Raw genomic sequence first — 18533 nt, forward strand, 5'->3', positions numbered from 1 at the left:
CCGGAACAGGACAATTGCGAACGAAGCATGTCAGGTCATACATAACATCCAGTGGGAGAATCTTTGAGCAGATATAGTATGTGAGCGAAAGGAAGAAAGAAACTGGTCGTCATGAATCAGAGCAGCGCTAAGCGCCCAATATATTTACGCCGAAGCTAAGAATTATTCTGCCGAGCGAACGTAACCACAACCACCCAACTTCAAAGCGGCCGAATATCACAATTCACCAGGTTTTTATTAGTATTATACCAGGTCCCTCAGATGATGAGAATAGGGTACAACATTTTTCTTTGTCGATAGTCGGAATAAATGCATAGAAGGAAAAGCATGACACGCTGACGGGCCGACGATAGGCCATCACTTCTCAGAAATTAACCGTGCCCTTTCCCGATAATAATTAGCAGACAGCTTCATGCTCGAAGATGTATCCTTACCATCCCAAAAATCTTTGAATTTCCGGAACAACTTGGCACACCTTGTTTCTCCTCTCAGACGTGTCCGACCCCGAGTCCCATTTTTTCGTCTAGCGGCTCACCGTATACCGACATTATGGGGACTATTTAGAGGCCTTTTACGGGCGGCCCCCACAGAACATGTGCGTTTTTCCTGGACTACTTGAATTTTGGCTTACATTGGACAGATGTAGATATACCACCGTGTTCGTGTACTGTTCGAGCAGAATCGTCATCGTACGGGGACAGAGAGGACAATTCAAGAGCTGCGAAAAGGATACAAGGTTGCCTCCCTTCAACACTCGACTCTCGGGGTCAGCTAATCGTGATATTTATGCACTCTTATAGTGGCTTGAAACTTTCAAGCGTGCTCAAGCCGGAGACGTCAAAACCCAGGCTGTTCTTCAGCGTTATGATCGGTTTCTACAATTCAAAGCGGAAAAGGAACATTGGACGGAGCTTGTTCTGAAGGAAGTAGTACGTCTACGCTCCAGTGGTTGAGTTGCAACCCTTGATGCTGAATTTTGTTGTCTTCAAGGAATGGCAAGAGCATCTCAAAAATCGACCGATATTCACTGGAGGCTTTGTACATCCCACGGCGTTCCATCCACCATTTCCGCGTATGAAGCCTCAGCCGATGGCTATTAGCCGTATTATCGCCAACAGGATGAAACAACGGGAAAGACGATTTTCGAAGATGGAAGAACTAACTCGAATGAGGGATATGGTTCGCAAAGAACAGCATCTGGAGCAAGAGATCATGCGTGAAGCGAGAAGAACTGGGGAAAAGTTCGAGCCTGTGTTTGAAGGAGAGGATTGGAGTAAGTTTAATCTGTAAAACACATGACGATGTCCTTGTACCAAGACCTTTCTCAGGTACCCCGCTTACGCAAGCCGCTAACGACATATATGCAAACGTCAAGGCGACTGCTGAGCGCAACCTACGTCCGTTTTCTCCTGAACTTATTGAACAAGTACGCGCTGCTCGTCAAAATAAAATAGCGAATAAGACGAGGGAACGGGAACGGGAACGCCGGGGTGAAATTCTTCGTGTAACACGAAAACGTTGGAGGAAAGGGCTGACTCCTCATCTGCTAAGTACCCTGTCGGAAAAACAGAAGAGGGAAGAGCTTATTGTCCAACGTAGCATTGCTGAGGTGGGGTATGTGGGTCTACTGAAAAAACGTAAGGGGTGGAAATTGAAAGAGCCAAAACCGAAAGTTGAAGGGAAGTATTGGAGTGTAGAGGATGCGGAGTGGATTGGGAAGGAAGAACGGGAAGCTGCGAAAAAGGCTCTGCTTGCAATTCAAGAGGAGAATGAAAGACGAAGGGAGTCTAGTGTAGGCGATTAATTTGACATTACTACTTTGACTTGACATTACTATGAACCGCGTTATCCTTGTTGCTTCAAGCCCAGCCCTTCTTTCGATCTGACAAGATTTCTTCGGAGTGCTCATGTTTGACATGAAAGCTGTGGGCAATTATGGGCGCACATTTTTTACAGACTGGAGGACCGGGAAAATTCAAGTAAAATTGAATGTACCTGCCTGCACTATGCCAGCCTATTGCTTTGAACTTCCCGTCAATTATTGATTGCGGAAAGGTCCAACGTGCAGTCCATGATGAAGCGACATATCATTGCTGCTAGACGGATCCACACCTCGCATATAATGGTTCTCCAAATATATTGACATTTTGAGCATGCTGACTGACGAAAAAATTGAACCTGTGTTGACTATATTCAAGATAGGCGAGGGGGACTCTCGAAATGCTGAGATTGAATATCTTCGTCCTAAACATGCTGAGCCCACATTGTCAGAAATTCGTCGTCTGTGTCATTACTGACATATTGCACGTTATTTATTTTACACCCGTTCAAGAGTATAAGAACAGGCATACTTGCGAAAACAAGACACCCAAACCCCATCGTCACCTATCCTACCTTTTACTTTTGAGTTATACACCCAATCGTCGCTACCTTGATCCCTATAAATGACTAGCAACAACGTTTGTCACTGCGAGGTCGGAGTAAGTAGTGATTTACACCTTTGCATGACAAGGTACTGACTGCCGTCGATTTAGGATACGGATCCCAGATTATACCGATGGCGTCCTTGTCCGGTACATGGACTTGCTAGGCAGCCGCCAGCGCCGTCGTCATTCCCACAATCTATCGAACATTTGACTGGTCCTCCGTCGTTGTCTTATTCCCGCTCCTCCATTGGTTCGGACTCGACCAGGTCTTCGCCCCCGACACCCCCTCCTAATGCACCACATAGCTTTGATGCACGCGACTATGCTCGACAATTCCAAGAGAGGTGTAGGCCAAAATACGACAGTAATCCTGTGGATAATTCAACTGCTCGTAGCGGCACCACTGTCGACAAATCCAAAGCACACACCCCGAGCGTGTATGAACCACAAGCGCGCAAACCTGGCCATAGAGTTTATGTTTTAGCACGAGATCGCAATAAACTCCCTGAAATTTCCGACAAACCGCTAGTCCGTTGTCAACCAACGGTGAGTCCCACTGAGTGTTTCCGACCACAGTACCTAATATATATGCTTGTTCATTTTAGGATAAAATGATCAAACAAATATATTACGCGCAGCGGACGGGATCCAATCCCACCCAAGAGTCCCTGCCGCCCAGCATCCTGTCCTGCTGGGGCGCTGGTCCCAGATTCTGCTTCGAGCCTCATGGACTCGCAAAAGCCTCTAAGAAATTCAGCAGAGACAGAAAGAAGACCTGGTTTGCACCTGATCCTATTAACGATCCACGCGATCCAATAATCGAGCAGACATCCCAGCGAACAATCCAACGACACCAGCCTATTAGAAGGCCCGGTCCTAGCCATCTTTCAAAGCCAAGCGGGGCTCCGAAATCAATCAGACGTGATCGGTTAGAAGAGCAAAAAGTGAAAGAGAGGCTTCAATAGTGGTAGAAAGTACTTTTTGAACACCTTGAAATACCCAGTTCTATGTCTATATTTATGGAAAATATGATTTGTGAAGGAATGGATGCGTTGAGGGGAGAGGATGAGTGAAAATAGCGTGAGAGTTCTTGATCATCGATAACAATGAACAAGTTCGCATTCGTCCGGCTCGGAGGTGGTCTTCGGAACCATCCACTCCAAGTTTGGCTCGGTGCTCGCTTCGAATTTGAGTTTTAGTTTTGTGAGCGCTAGCCAAGAGAAGAAAACGCGCTGTCGTTGGATCCCGATGCTATTCGTCGAGGGAAACTTAGACATAGGTTGTTCACGATTGGAGCCCCGCGTCAGTGGTGAGTTGGCTCGCATACACCAGGGTGAATGGTTAGCATTGCATCAGAGTGCCGACGCAAGAGGTTAGAGACACGAAGACACATCGTTTGCGAATATTAGAGTCTTCTCATTGCAGGTCATTTTTTACTTTGTTTGCATCAACGTTGGATTTTTCTCCACCTTCCGCATATGCAGGCATATGCATTAGAACGATGATTATTTTTTGAGCATTTGAAGCTCACCAGTGTACTACATGCAAGGGAGCCTGAAAAGGGCTTTTTAAAGAACATTATACAAGAGGAGATGAGAAAAGTACCACTGTACAATTGAAGGATTGCTAAATTTGGGAATCACCGGTCAACCGGCCGCGGTCACCCCCGAGCCTGGAACCCTTCGAGAATTCTATTTTCCTTCCATGCACCGATGTGTTCTCCAGAATTTGACGCGTCGTTCAATTTCCCCTAGAGTAACCACTACTCGCAGGGCTCTACACCTCAATAACCAAGATATCCAGTCCAAATATGCAGACAAATTACGCCTGCGAGCTGAGGAGTGAGGTGTTTAATCGTATGTGTCAATTTTCTGTGCCCACTAATTTACACAAAATTTCGATATAATCCTGTAGACAAGGCGTAAGCATATCAAAACTAAAGGAAAACGCGAAGAAGCTGCAGGAGGAAGAGAAAAGGCGGTTTCGTGAGGCGAATGAGGAGGTTATCCGCGCAAGAAAGACAGTAGCAGTAGAACCATCGAGCGCTTCCCGACCAGAAGTTGCAGCTACTCCCCGCAAGGACAGCTCTCCAGTGAAAGTGAGTCAAGTGGTGATAGACCATATGCATTCCTTGTCACTCATATCTATGATAGCCGCTTGGGTCGATCCTTAACCTTCCTCGGATTCTTTCTGTGAACGCCAGTCAAGTCTCAGCTCTTTGGACTGCCTATCATGCCTCTCGGTCAGAAGGCACTGGCAGGGGATACTTGTGTGCATCAATTCCCTTGGAGGCTTACGAAAGGATGGCGGCTGTAGCCACGAGATATCCCACTTTCGTCCTTCCCGTTCCTCGTCCTGATCCAGAGGCTAAAGGGAACGCAAATACAACGGAGACACCGTACGAGTTCCAGTTCATGCAGTGGGCTTTCCACGAGTCCCCGCCAATCCCTTCAGCCGCTGAGCCAGATCCATTCGTTCCTTCTACGAACACATACCAAGCGGCCGATGGGTCGAGCAATCCTCCGACGTCCTCCATCTTGTTCACTCCTCTGCAAGAGTTCAAGATGCGCAACTCCTTCGCTACTCCGTACCTCGTTTTGACTCATTACACTGATCTTGCACGCACACATGGGATTGTGTTATTACGAGGAGAGATCACACCAGGATCCGGAAACGATGGTCGTTACCTATTATCCCAGGAGGATGCACAAATACTGTCCATGGGTGTTCAAAAGTTTTATCTGTGGTCGGACAACAAAGGTGTAGAACAGAAGGACGGATCTACAGGAGAATCCATTCTAAGGACCTTCCACGAAAAACCCTCAGAGTTCGATTGGCAGGAGATGCTGAAATACAGTACACAATTGTAATGATCTAGTATGAATATACAATTAGATAGACAGAGATACATCGAGGAAGAAAACTTGGATATGTCAATCCAAATGCTAGCTCAATAAACGACGAATTGTCTTTCCACCAGACCGCTTATCTGCTGCAAGAACAATCTGCTCGATTTGGTCTTCTCGAATAACGGGAGTTGAGCCAATCAACCTTAAAATGATAGTGATTTTGAGCACAGACAAAGAACCAGAAGAGAAATAAAGTTTACCTCTTGACTTTCCTAGGACCGCTTCCGCTGACTTGTCTTTCGCGAGACTTTCTTGATGGAATAATCATGGAATCGCCGTCATCCAAATCGTCATTGAGATCCATGTTCCTCATTCCCTGTTCCACTGCAGAGATGCGGTTTCGGCTCGTTAAGAATTTGGGTTGTGGAATTTTAGGACGTGTCGGTGACGGGCTCGACGCGCGTGGAGGAGGTTTTACTGCCCGGGGTGTCGGGGCAGAAGGGGCCCATTCGTCATCGTCCCCGTTTCCAGAATCGCTGGTATGAACGCTTGCTCCGTCCTCCTCTTCCTCCTCTTCCTCATCACCTTCTTCCTCATCATCATCCTCATCACCTTCTTCCTTTCCAGTCTCGTCTCCAGTCTCTGTACCCGTCATCTCCGCATCCTCTGAGTCGGAAGGAAGCATAGGTCCATCAGGAATAGCCGGCCTTGGTTCGTGAACTTTCTGGGACGCAGTGCTCTGTCTTTTCGTTGTTGAAGACTTTGCAATTACCTTGCTTTTCTTTGTGGGAGGAGATGTACCAGATACCTCAGAGTCCTTATCATCATCAAAGTCGAATTCTTCACCGGAGGAATGTTCTGATGAATCGCCTTCTTCCTCATCTTCCTGTACCTACGTAATTTCAAGAAACAACAAGAAACTTTCAGCCACGTCTGATACACTATTCCGAGCCGCTTCCCTCACGTACGAAGCTTAGTCCCACGTCTTCTTCCTCGTCTTCACTCCAGTCGATGCGAGAACGCTGCGGTTGGGCTTTCTTGACCGGACTGCCAAATCCGGTTCGTTGTAGCATATCGAGTTTGGCGTCAGTCTTCGCTTCGTGTTGTTCAATCTGAATGACATGTGATTGATAAACACTTTCCCCTTGCAACAATGCAACCGAAACATACCTCTTTAGTAAGACGTCGAGTGTACATATCCTCCATGTCGGCCATTCGTGTTTCCATCTCCCTCATAACTTCGTCACGGACTTCAGCCTCTACCAAGGCACATCTCATTTCTGATTCGTACAGCTGTAAAATCAAAAAATTAGCCTCCTCTGAAAACAAAAAAGATAGTGATAATCACCTGGAGGCGAAGATATTCGATCTCATCGAACAAAGCATCCACAAGTGGGTTGATGGGCACATCATCCGCTTGTTCTTCTTCGCCAGTTTCATCTTCTGGTTCAGGGACTGAGGGATATCATTAAACAGCTCAGTAAGATCGGGCCACTGGGTGATAGGTAGAGCATACCTTCGAGGACCTGCAACACTGCCTCACTAGCTTTTCGACCACTCTTGCTATTCCCGTCAATCGAGATCGTGACCTTGCGGCTGAAAGGCTTTGGCGCAATATCTGGATCGTTCAAGGTCAAAGGACCGAGTTGCTTGATCGTTTTACCTGTAGTTTTACCAGGTCCGACTGTGGGTACACGCTGAACAGGTGCAGGTGTCGGACTGACGTAGACCTCCCGAGCAAGTGCAGCGAACTTCATGACGTGTGAATTCTCGTCGTATCCCGTATCGTATGGGTTGACATTGACTATCATGACCTTTGGAAAAGAAAGAGGAAACATAAGCTGAGCCGGCAAAACGAGTGGAAATCCACTCACAACCCGACCATCTCCAGCAAAGTAATCCATCAAAATTTCTGTGAGCTTACTGTGTCGGAAGGGAACTATGGTCAAAGTCTGTTTGACGTCTCGTGTATCGACTCTACCAGCCCTCCCTTCCCCTTCTTGTGAAAGACTCACAGCGACCTTACGCTGGTTGGTACGCAGGACCTGGAGACACTGACCGAGGACCATGAGAGAGTTGTTGATGTTCCCTGCCTCTTTGAGTCGGTCACCGGTAGTGTGAGTGTGTTTCGTACGTTCGGAACCTGCAAGATCCACAAGAGTGAATCGTGAGATTTGTATGGCAGTGGGATCCTGGAGTACTCATTTGAATGAAGACAGCGAGGGATGACTATGAAAAAAGCTCACATTTTTCTCTCCGCGGTGACATCTCATGATTTTCAAGGTCACCATACCATGACTTCGACTACTTTCCTTGTTCGCAAGGGTGCCAAAAACGCGACGATGAAGCTGCCCAAGTCTGAGCAACTCTTTTGCTTGAGCCGCAGTTTCAACGCGAAATTGACGTAGACCAAAGATATATTTTCCACCAATCTCGGAATCAGAATTATCGGAGGAAGGGGAGGACTTGACGGGAAGCGCATTACGAGTAAGGACAAGTGAGGATGCGGCTCCGGGTCGAGGGATGGCAGAAGGCTTTACACGCGAAGTTTCACCGTGTACAGAGTCGAGCAAGTCATACACCTTTTCATTGTATACTTCGGCGTACGAGAGCCATATGGTGTACTCATAGTTTCGGTCAAGTTTCAACGCAGTCGTATCAACGTCCATATCCGTTTCAGAGGCGGAGTCGCTCATTTGTGAACCCAGGACTTGTGCCACTGCGGGTTCCGGTATGGTCGATGGAGGTTTGAGATCTGATGCATCCGCCAGTTCAACACCATATAACCTTACGGGACGATACTACAATGTGCGCGATCAGCCACTATGTCATATTGAGAGAAAGATAGTTCACGTACCTTGCCACTACCGTGTAATCCTTCAATACTGTTGAAAATGACATCTAAAGACCTTGGCAGAATGCCTGCGCTTCCTGCACTTGAGCCTCCTTGTACTGTGTACGTTTTACCCGAGTTTGTAACTCCATAAGTGAAAAGCAATGCATTCTGCCCTTCAAGAACGTCCCGAACAAGGGGAAGAGTTGTTCTGGTAAAGAATTCGCCTTGCATCGTATTTGGAGGAAAGACATGGGAGAAAGTGTAAGTGGATGATGGTGTTACAGCGGATGAACGAAATCGCGAGGATGGGTTCTGATGCTCTTGGTTCGGATCCGTCATGCGAACGCTCTTGTCGGTTAATTGGGTGAGATAAGGTGAAACTTCGTCATCTTCGTTCACGTTCGGTCGTATCCTGAGGTAGGCCTTGGTGGAGAGGTCAAGTCAAGCTCAAAAGAGGATAAGAAACATACCATGATTGGTTCGCGCTCAATATCTGCGGCATTCGCATTTGCCTTACCAGCTTTTCGTGTGACTGTTGTGGATTTAGAGGGTGGTTTGCTGGGAAGATCAGATGCGTCTTCTGCATTACCACGACTAGCTAGTGGCTTTCTGCTGGCGGTTTTCTTTGGCGGCGGTGGTACAGGCAACGAAGGCGGAGTTGTGGCTTTCGTTGTAGTGGTGGTCCCAGCCTTTGCCCTTGTGGTGCGAGTACTTGAAGCTGGTACAGTGGAGGATGTTTTGGTCCTGGCTGAGCTTCTTGTGGCCATCTTGGGTTTTTCAGACATGTCGGTAACACTAATAGCAATGGTACCTTCGAACTTCCGGCGCGGCTAAAGTTCTTCGTAGTCACATGACTAGCACACGCGCTGGGCACGTGGCCGCGCGACCGTCTCAATAGGGTTTCAACTTTCCACCCACTAATCCACTTCGACAGGTTACAGCCGGGAACTTCGCAAATTGAAGGGATCTCGAAAATCAAACTGGCTATTAAAGCCCGGACCTTAGTATGCTTTTCGACAGACGTTGGGCCCCTAATTCCAGTGCTTTCAGTGTCGTCTTAGAATCAGCAGGAATCAGCGTTCCTCTTCGGCTTAGGGACGTCCTAGTACTTCATCCAAATTTCCAGTCAACGATAATATCACCCCTTGTTACCCGGTAAAGTCAGAAGCTCAGACTTAGGCCTATGGATTCGGATGATGTGTACACTCCAGTCTCCAATCACATTACTCTCTGACAGTGGACACTTCTTCAATCTGCTATTTTTTTCCTGGTTTCCTTTCGCACATAATCTACATAATCTTGATGCGTTCTAAAATATCCTAGTCGCTGTCCGACACTGTAGCTATCCGTAGTGCAGGTGAGTTCACAAACTCGACGTACTTATCCTCCAGCCAACTCAGATTCCGTGAAAAATATAACACAATATTGCCCCCGAGTTACTCTAGACTCGCGAACGGTACTGTTATAGTCGGTACGACTTAGTCAGTTGCGGTACTTCTCATCCAAAACACAGGAGGGTAATTTCGTCGGTCCACTGGCACTCTGTAACTTTCAGATTGAATTCATAATCTAAGTCACTTTCAAAATTGAACAAGGAGTACTACCGTTGGGTGTTGCTCTTCTAGACTATTTATTGTGAGTGCTCGATGGCTCGAGATTTTTTCAAGATAGAATGACACCGGTCTTGGTCGTTCGGCATAAACTATCAGTCCTATCCTGGAGGCTTCCCAACTACACCAGCTGATATCCGTGATCAGGCAAGTTCCGGGTGGTGGACTCTCGGTATCTCGCAGTTTTCTAGGTGGATCCAGCCGGGGGGACAACCATATTCTGCTCAGATCACAGAGTGCGTAGAAGTCCTGGACGATGGACATAACCTGTTTGATTTCTCCACTATGGTTTAAAGGTGGACGGCCAAACTCAATCTGAACGCATTGACAATGTGTTTGATCTAGGTCCAATTAAATACTTTGGACCTCTGGGAAAATGTATAAATCGTTATGTAGTTCTTTCAAGCTTGAGGGTAGGCCTGGCCAGCGCGTTTACTTATATACTGAAGACCTACACAACGATGATCTTTTCTGTGCCCGACTAGGAAGTTTCGCTTCAATTTCAATTATCGGGAGGAAAAAGTTACACAGCACGTGTCGAACTTGAACGTTTGAACGTACACTCAGTTACTGATTCATTCTGAGCTCGACACCCTACCAGGCATTCAATGATATCCAATGGACATCCACTATCATCACTGTCTTCTGAGCTGTTTGGACGCTGGAGTTGCTTCAAGTTGAATACATTCCGAGTCCAGACACTTACACTCACCTCAACCTCTCACCGATCTTGATCTCCAGACAAGAGCTTGAAGGAAGGAATGCACCTAAGGCTACCTTCGGTCCTTTAGTGAGCGTGAACATGAGGCGGGAATGAGGTAAATCTGATGGGAAGGAACTTTGCACGAAGATACACGCTCCCCGTGATCGACGCAATATTGGAAGAATCCGAAGATGTCATGGCAAGGATTAGGGTGATATATCTTGCTCTTTTCTTCTTACCGTCATCTTCCAATCCCAGGTTTTCATCCACAGGATGGCTGAGCCCAGCGTAGTAAGTAGCTCAAGGCACAGGTCGCAGCCTAGTCGGACGAACACCAGCACTCGCAGTGCGAGCACTCAGCAAGGCCATATTAGTTCCCAAAGCCCGTCGCAGCCTATCTCGATGCCGATGCCGATGCCCAGTACACCTCCGGTACTGCCAAATTCCCAGGGAACGACCGAGCTGCGTCGAAGCTATTACACCACAAATCCTGATCCGGACACAGAAGGTTCAGTAGAAGGAGACTACGTGAACATACCTGCAGTGGGTGTTGAGGGCCAGGTGATGGGCTTCAATGTCCAGCCTGTCGAAGTCGAGCCAATCCCGCGGAGGAAGGGCGGAGGGAGGTTCATCGGTGGCTTCGTTAAGAGCTTAAGAAAAATACCTCGAACCATGTTCAGACCTGGTCATGGATCTAATACTGTTGTTCCAGAGACACTAAGTCAACCTGCGGCACGTGCACCTCTTCCAAGTTACATGCTGACCCCACCTACACCTGCAATTCCAGGGCAGCCGTTCTCATATTTGGATGAAACCCATGTTCCTGAAACTCCTGATATCTTTCCTGTAACATCGCCCCATCCGACCCGGATAGAATTAGATGATGCTACCGTACACTCTCCAGAGCGCAATCCTGATAGAGACACCAATATGCCGTCCATGTCTCGTCATACATCTCACCACACATCTCACCATACATCCCAGAATCACAATAATCCTAGTACCAATCGAAACTCCTTTGCTTATCCAAACTCATATCATGACCCTCCCTCTGTCGCCGCACATCCACAACCTTCGCCGGACTATCGTCGAATGTCTAGACATACCGGTGAAGAATCCGTCCTTGGAAGTTACTCAGCCGGTACCCCTTCATTCTCTACGGAACTCGATCGGAACCCTTTCCGGGTCCTGAAAGCACTGGTAAACATGCCTTGGATCTCTCATGATCGAGTGACAGTCGATTATTCACCCGGAATGGAGGATAGTAGGGGCGCGCTGCGAGTAGCTAGTCCATCAGGCGAAAAAGGCAAATCCAAAGGTAGTAAAGAGAGGCAAAGCGCAAGGTGGAGTATAGTCGAACAAGGGTGGAAACCCTGGAAGCGCACGTCAGTTTTTCTTACCCTAGATGGTCGCATTGTCTCCCCTGAGGAAGGACCAGATGCACTTGCTCGTGGGGATGCGCGGAAGGGGAAAATGTATGTGCCGGTCAACAAACCAGAGACTTCATGGTACTCAGGTGGACATATGATCAAGGTCTCTCGACATAAGCGTTCAGGAATACCAAGAAATAGGGAGTTGGACCTCATGAGCTCAGGTAGCGAGCCTGGTGCGCGGTCTTCCATTGCATCCACCCCTCGTGCCTCTCGTGTTTCAGCCAGACGAAGAATTTCACGCTCAACTCTCACTTCTCCTTCTTCCCCAACTTCACCCCCTCCACTCCGCCGCCCAAGAAACAGAGAAACCTTCCGTCAGACTCCCCGGAGACACAGCCGTAGGTTGTACTATGCCAACAATGAATATGCGTTCCTTGATCCTGGGTCTACCCCGGGATCATCTCCCATTCTAGCGCGGAGGTCTAACATGAGGTCGCGGGAAGTGCTTCGAGACCGACATAGACCTATACGCCGACGGTACAGCCGTGATATCCCTCAACTCCCAACTCAACAACCCCTCGTGCCTCCTGTGCCTCCTCCTGCCAGTCCTTATCCTCTCAGTCCTTTGGTTTTCGTTCAATCAGCACATATGGACAGTCCCTCTGGAGGTGCTGATCCTAATTCTCATCTACATCCACAAACTGGCTCTGGGATGCCAGTCCCGGTGTATGGTGTCACTCCGATGTATATGTCGATACTTCCTGGTATGCCTCCTCCGCCTACGGGATCTGGTGTTGGAATAGGAGAGTCCAGTCCCCCAGGATTCGCGGGACGTGGTGCAGGGGGTGGATATGGGGCAGGTTATGGTGTACAGGGGTATGCTGGGACTGCTCCTCCAGGAAGTGGGGCTTATACTTATAGTTATGCGTATCCTTATGCACCCTCGCAGTCTCCTCCGCCACCTCCGCAGGCTCACCATAGTGAAACACGGAAGTCACCGCTGAACACTGCTGGATAATCGATGTTATGTAGACCTTACAATAATTCTATCGGTCTAATATTCTATGCAAGTAGAAACATAGTGACATTTCAGTCAAGGTACATAAAAAGGACAAGATCTGCATGTACGAAATAATCAACCAACAAGCAGGTGCTCAAATGAAATCACTAGGGATTGATTCGAATTAGCACCAATAACCTCGACTGTAATGATTAGGAGGACACTCACGCAACGTTCATTGGCATCTCATCGATCTGGGTATTGTAGAACTCTGCTCAAAAGGTCAATTTCCATCACTATACAAAAGGAAGCAGGGCAAGACATACTCTCTAGTTCTCGCAAGGTGGCCACATCTTTATCCGAGACGAAATTGATCGCAACACCCTTACGCCCGAAACGACCTCCACGACCGATGCGGTGGATATAATTCTCTTTGCTCACGGGGAGATCAAAGTTGATGACCAAAGATACTTGCTGAACATCAATTCCACGAGCAAGGAGATCAGTGGTGATCAGCACCCGGGTAGCACCACTCTTGAAACTACTCATAATGGCAGTGCGTTGTTTCTGATCCATGTCTCCATGCTGTTGTAGAGTGAGTAAGCGGGTATTTCAGAGAACATAGGCATTTTGAACGCTGCTTACAATGGCGGAAACCGTAAACTCGCGCTGCTCCATCATCTGAGTCAACCAATCGACTTTGCGCTTCGCATTGCAGAAGATGACAGATTGAGAGACAGAGATCGTGTCGTATATGTCGCAAAGAGTGTCGAGCTTCCACTCTTCTTTCTCGACAGCGATATAGAACTGCTTGATACCTTCGAGTGTCAATTCGTCCTTCTTGACAAGGATTCTGATCGGGTCACGCATGAATTTGCTCGTGAGCTCAAGCACGTCGCTCGGCATCGTCGCTGAGAAAAGAAGGACTTGCAGGTCGCCAGGGAGGACCTGGAATACCTCGTAAATCTGATCCTTGAATCCCTGAGATAGCATCTCATCCGCCTCGTCAAGGCATAGGATCTTGGCGTGCTCCGACTTGATAGCTCCACGTTTGATCATGTCCAAAAGTCGACCTGGTGTAGCAACGACGATCTGGACTCCGGAGCGCAGAGTATTCATATCGTCCCGGATGTTGGTACCGCCCACGCAAGCGAGGCTGGTGATCTCCATGTAATCTCCGAGAGCGACGACTACTTTATGGGTCTGCAACGCCAGCTCACGGGTGGGAGCAAGAATAATAGCCTGGGTAGCCTTGATCTCGGGGTCAATTCGCTGCAAGATGGATATAGAGAAGGTGGCGGTCTTCCCGGTACCGGATTGAGCTTGAGCGATGACATCGTGCTCCTTGATTACAGGTATGATAGCCCGTTGCTGGATAGCAGAAGGACGCTCAAAACTGGTGTAATGGACATAGGAATGAGTAAGGTTTGTGCAAATGAAAAAAAAAAAGGATTTTGCTCACCCGTAAGCGTAGATCCCGCGCAGAAGCGTTGGGTTCAAATTCATATCATCGAAACTGGTACTACATTAAAAGCCGCCTTGAGACAAACCAAAAAAAAAGTCATACCCATCGACTACTTCATCCCAATTGGATTCGATGGTTTGATTTATGTTGTCAACATTTTCACCGTTGTCTTCACTACGGTAAAATGATATCGTTGTCAGCTAGAACGTTGGTGTACGAGCCCAAAAATGCTTACGCTTTCATACAATAATATCAAAACGGAAGGTGAGTTTAGTTAAAAACTGCCTTCGAGGTTTATAATGGTTGGTTGGGTTGTTTCCAGGTAATGGAATGAAAATTGGTTGGGTTGAGCGTTGATTGAGTATCCAGTTGGCTTTTAAGCAAATCCGGCTCCTCCGGGACCGACGACGGTCGGGCGGCCGCAAAATTTTTTCAGTACTTGACCTCTTTTATTGGCGTTTGCATTGCCTCTACGTATAAAGTATGTAAAATAGCTACAGGTATTCAAATTTTCATCAAGTTATGCATTTCTTATGATATTGATACAGGATGCAAGATGAGAGGAATGTGTTGTGAAGAATTGGGGAACGATGATCTTATTTCTTTACTTCTTTCTTAAAGTCCTCCTTGGCCTCAGTAGCACCCGCAGAAGCCTGCAAGAATTGTTATTGAGTTGCGAATGCACGAATTATTGACCAAATACCTGGTTTGCTTTCTGTTTGGCTACAGTAGCGCCTTCTTTGGTTTTATCAGCAGCGGACCCTGCGTTAAATGTGTGGTGATTAACAATGGAGTTCGCTAGACCTCAACGCAAAAAAAACGTACGTAATGACTCTTTCGTAGATGAAGTAGCGTCTTCGCCCTTCTCAATAGCTGAAGCTAATCCTTGCCCCAATTTCTTATTCACCTGATAGATAGATAGAATATATGCGTTAGAAACTCCACGTTCAATAATACAGATCTCGACGCACATTCTCTGCAACTTCTGATACTTTTTCTGTCACTGTCTTGGAGGCAGCCGGCGACGCGTGGAATGCTCGGACACTGGAAGTCGCGGAAACACGAGAGATAGCTGTGCGGAATAAAGACATGCTGGGAGATATTTAGCATACATCCCAATTATCGAGCTCTTAAGTATTTCTTCGCCCATTCCATGACGTCGTTTGGAAACCACAAAAATGCGCGTCACAATGACATCGACGAAAGAGCACTTGATTTTCCCACGCTTGCGCGTTCAACAAGAATTATCTGTGAATTATACATAGAACCTCATAGGGCTCGGCATACATAAGTGTTCGAGTACATAGATGTGGATACAACAAAATAAGAATGGAATGTAGAACGTGGTGGTAAAATCCAAAGCTATAAAATCGATACAAGATGGAAAGAAAATCAAACCAGATCAACCACATATCTCTTGCGCCTCTATACATGCATCTATTAGACAAGCATAGTTTTCCGAGGGCGTCACCTGCTCCATCCTCTGCGTGATAGCTTCAAGAATAGCCTGCTCACTGTACACAAGTCAGCCAAAACATCGTATAACGAAGAAAGAACTAACGCAACGCACTCTATCTTCCCATAACCCTTTCGAATTTCCCAGCGTAGAGAACCGATGGAAGCAGGCCACCGAGAAAACGTATCAAGGTCAAATACAAAGGAAATATAAGCCTTTGCTTTCTTGGCAGGAAATAGAACCATCGCGCGCGCTGAGAATTCCGAGAACGGCTTTTTAGGTGTTTCTCGAGCCTCAATCGTAACAGGGTATTTAATCGAAAGTTGACGGATTTGTGCACGGATCTGCGTAGCCGAGGTCCAAAAGTCTGCGAGGCGTTGGATGATCTAGTAGACAGTGTATGGTCATCAGGGGTTTAGAACAGGATAATATGTTCATAAAAAACCTACACGTCGAATACTTGATGCCTTGCTATCACGTATATACTCTTTCGCAGCGGAAAGCAAAAAATTGGTTAAAACAGGAAATTCGTCCTTGTACTTGGTACAGAGCTCTGGGAGCCTCGAAATATCGACACTGTCCACGAGTGGAAGATAATCTTGACATGGTATCGTAATGTGATATGCAGATGCATAGGTAAATTCAAACAGATCTGGTTGGACTTTTGATATATGAAACATATGGAGGTCTTCTAAAGCTTGAAGCTCATCTAAAACAAGATCAGAACAAGCTGGGTGGACAGAGCTTAACGTACTTCGAAGTCGGATAACCTCTACACCAGTACTGTTGGTCTGTATATGCAAACGTCTATTAGCTTCGGCGATTGCAGACGTAGCCTCCTGTTTTTGCAAAACAACATTTTCCAGTCGCTCCTCCAACCAGTGGAGTTGATCATTGGCTTCTTTGACTTCAGCCCTAAGGGATTCCACTTCTACGCTGTAAATCAAGATCAGTCGTTGAAGAGACTCGAGAAAAAGGGTATGAATTACTTTTGCTCAGCAATGGAATTTTTAAGCTCGTTAAGATAGTCCTGATCGCATTGCTCAATTTCCGCTACTTCCTGTTGTTCGGCTTGCAATTCGCGCACGATCTCGTTGTACTCCCGCTCCAAATCAGGAACGATTTCATCAGTTTTCGCTTTCAAGTTCTCGAGGGCTTTGGCATCCTATATGAAGGTCAGAAAGCTCAAGTGTAAGCAAGAGGTATGTGGGACTAACGTTTTGCAAATTGGTGAGAGCTGCTTGTGTACCGTACTTCAGACTATCCAGCCACTGTAACTTCCAACCATACCAGTCCGATTTGGCCTCAAGCCGAACGTTCGTCCTGATCAACTTCAATTGACGCTATACGAATGTCAGAATCGTCTTGACCATCATTCCAGGGAGTTTGGAACAAACGCACCGTCAAATCCTTCTGACCTTCCTCATCCGTGCGAAGATACTCCGCGAACAATAATGGAGTCACCTTTGCAGCTTCTTCCTCTGCCTGTCTGAATTCGACCTTACTTTGTTCTATCCATCCTTCCAGATCTCGGGCTACCCGCGAATACAGCACGAGCTGCGGAATATCAATAGCCATGGCCACAGCATACTCTGCGAGCGGTATCTCTGAAGGGTTGCGAGGCTGACGGGAAGGTATCTGAGAAGCATACGTCGACCGTCGTGGGGCGCTAAGATCCATGAATCTGATACCCGTCATTTCGAGAAATTGCTCGATTGATATCGGGGGCTGGTAGAAATGGGGTAAGTAGGTAGAGCAAAACGACATAGCAATAAAAAGGATTTACGATTTCATCTACCTCATATCCATCTTCGGGGATTGCATCCCTCCATTGTTCCGTTGCTGCCATGTCCATACCCGCGGGGCTGTTGTTACCTTCTGTTACCTCTTCGTCAATGTCAGTTGCCTCAAAAATTGTTGATAGGTCAATAATAGGGATTTTTGGAACCGAAGGGCCGGCTTCCGTATCCATTGGTTCTGCCGGTGGAACATGAGCAGGCAAAGGTTCCGATACCGCAGACTGCGTCGAGGGTGTCACTTCCAACTCTTGTACAGAAGATAGAAGTTCTTCCTCCCCCGCCCCCTCCTCCGCTGTCTCTTCTGCTACTATCGGCCCTGCTTTGCCCTTGCCTTTTGGATCTGCGGGATTGGCAAGACTCGCGGTGTCGAAACGAGTCCACGCATCAGAAGGTCCTGAATTTACACTAGCTCGTCTATTGCCTAATGTAGCTGCCTCCTTGAGCGAAGACTGTGCAGATTCAACTCCTCCTTCTGGTGCTTGCGGCGACGCCGAAGACATATTTGCAAGTCCTGCACCCAAACTCTTTCGTCTCGCAAAGTATCCAGAAGGCCGTCTAATACCGCTCGCAGGTTGTGACGAGGAGGGTACTGGCACAGATTGAAACGGTGCTTTTTTGGTCGGAGGAAGAGGTCTGGGTTCTTCGGTGCCTGCTCCTGTTGAGGGCTTAGTAACGGAACCAGTAGGACCCACTTTGTTCACCCATTTGTCCTCGATGGCCTGACGTTTTGCTGGGCTAGGCTGCTCAGACTCGATGGCTGGTAAAGACGGATCAGAAATCTTTCGCTCCCGCTTTTTGGCTGCGCTCTGAGAAGACTCTGGCCCGCTGGGCCCCGTAGACTTCTTGGGAGTGGGACGAGAAACTGGCGGTGCAAAAGCAGCGGAGAATTGTTTTGTTACATGTTTCGTAGGAGATTTCGGCATAAATACAGGGAGTTTCCTCGGTGAAGTACCAGACTGAGGCTTGGGCATCAGTGGCGGAGGTGCAGAAAGATGGGGTTCAGCTGGAGGGGCACT

General features: G+C 47.5%; 7 protein-coding genes across 7 annotated transcripts; 4 read left to right on the top strand and 3 right to left on the bottom strand.

Moving 5' to 3' along the window:
* Positions 1–412: 412 nt before the first annotated feature.
* Positions 413–1804, top strand: C8R40DRAFT_1164637 (uncharacterized protein; the record flags this gene model as incomplete). Its single annotated transcript, XM_046230534.1, has 5 exons — positions 413–595; positions 647–736; positions 801–929; positions 991–1273; positions 1329–1804. The coding sequence occupies 5 exons, from the start codon at positions 413–415 to the stop codon at positions 1802–1804; spliced, it is 1161 nt and encodes a 386-aa protein (XP_046092326.1).
* A 640-nt stretch (positions 1805–2444) lies between these two features.
* Positions 2445–3391, top strand: C8R40DRAFT_1164638 (uncharacterized protein; the record flags this gene model as incomplete). The annotated part of the gene is made up of 3 exons (XM_046230535.1): positions 2445–2480; positions 2535–2972; positions 3032–3391. 3 exons carry the CDS (start codon positions 2445–2447, stop codon positions 3389–3391), a joined length of 834 nt encoding a protein of 277 aa, XP_046092327.1.
* A 723-nt stretch (positions 3392–4114) lies between these two features.
* Positions 4115–5477, top strand: C8R40DRAFT_27042 (ATP11 protein-domain-containing protein). Its single transcript, XM_046234551.1, has 3 exons — positions 4115–4282; positions 4346–4524; positions 4580–5477. Exons 1-3 carry the CDS (start codon positions 4237–4239, stop codon positions 5294–5296), a joined length of 942 nt encoding a protein of 313 aa, XP_046092328.1. The 5' UTR covers positions 4115–4236; the 3' UTR covers positions 5297–5477.
* A 54-nt stretch (positions 5478–5531) lies between these two features.
* Positions 5532–8878, bottom strand: C8R40DRAFT_1157675 (P-loop containing nucleoside triphosphate hydrolase protein; the record flags this gene model as incomplete). The annotated part of the gene is made up of 9 exons (XM_046229651.1): positions 5532–6167; positions 6259–6387; positions 6446–6568; positions 6624–6730; positions 6792–7089; positions 7150–7467; positions 7522–8076; positions 8133–8534; positions 8582–8878. The coding sequence occupies 9 exons, from the start codon at positions 8876–8878 to the stop codon at positions 5532–5534; spliced, it is 2865 nt and encodes a 954-aa protein (XP_046092329.1).
* A 1819-nt stretch (positions 8879–10697) lies between these two features.
* On the top strand, positions 10698–12815 carry C8R40DRAFT_1064950 (uncharacterized protein; the record flags this gene model as incomplete). Its single annotated transcript, XM_046225598.1, has 1 exon — positions 10698–12815. The coding sequence occupies one exon, from the start codon at positions 10698–10700 to the stop codon at positions 12813–12815; it is 2118 nt and encodes a 705-aa protein (XP_046092330.1).
* Positions 12816–14678: 1863 nt separating this feature from the next.
* C8R40DRAFT_1077098 (uncharacterized protein) lies at positions 14679–15466 on the bottom strand. The gene is made up of 4 exons (XM_046226965.1): positions 15234–15466; positions 15088–15169; positions 14966–15024; positions 14679–14915 (listed from the first exon to the last, which is right to left on the bottom strand). Exons 1-4 carry the CDS (start codon positions 15351–15353, stop codon positions 14859–14861), a joined length of 318 nt encoding a protein of 105 aa, XP_046092331.1. The 5' UTR covers positions 15354–15466; the 3' UTR covers positions 14679–14858.
* Positions 15467–15664: 198 nt separating this feature from the next.
* C8R40DRAFT_1157677 (Spc7 kinetochore protein-domain-containing protein) lies at positions 15665–17416 on the bottom strand (the record flags this gene model as incomplete). Its single annotated transcript, XM_046229652.1, has 7 exons — positions 15665–15776; positions 15833–16104; positions 16168–16427; positions 16473–16654; positions 16708–16883; positions 16936–17061; positions 17120–17416. The coding sequence occupies 7 exons, from the start codon at positions 17414–17416 to the stop codon at positions 15665–15667; spliced, it is 1425 nt and encodes a 474-aa protein (XP_046092332.1).
* Between the last annotated feature and the right edge of the window lie 1117 nt (positions 17417–18533).

The sequence above is a fragment of the Lentinula edodes genome, assembly GCF_021015755.1.
Source record: "Lentinula edodes strain Le(Bin) 0899 ss11 chromosome Unknown C8R40scaffold_1, whole genome shotgun sequence".
In the NCBI taxonomy this organism is placed as follows: Eukaryota; Fungi; Basidiomycota; class Agaricomycetes; order Agaricales; family Omphalotaceae; genus Lentinula; species Lentinula edodes.

Bases quoted from the DNA above. Each gene is read 5' to 3' on its own strand.
- C8R40DRAFT_27042 (XM_046234551.1), top strand. From the start codon at position 4,237: ATGCAGACAAATTACGCCTGCGAGCTGAGGAGTGAGGTGTTTAATC. The intron at 4,283-4,345 runs GTATGTGTCAAT...CCTGTAGACAAG, and splicing joins GAGGAGTGAGGTGTTTAATC to GCGTAAGCATATCAAAACTA. The intron at 4,525-4,579 runs GTGAGTCAAGTG...TATCTATGATAG, and splicing joins AGGACAGCTCTCCAGTGAAA to CCGCTTGGGTCGATCCTTAA.
- C8R40DRAFT_1077098 (XM_046226965.1), bottom strand. From the start codon at position 15,353: ATGTCTTTATTCCGCACAGCTATCTCTCGTGTTTCCGCGACTTCCAGT. The intron at 15,170-15,233 runs GTGCGTCGAGAT...TCTATCTATCAG, and splicing joins TATCAGAAGTTGCAGAGAAT to GTGAATAAGAAATTGGGGCA. The intron at 15,025-15,087 runs GTACGTTTTTTT...CATTTAACGCAG, and splicing joins ATCTACGAAAGAGTCATTAC to GGTCCGCTGCTGATAAAACC.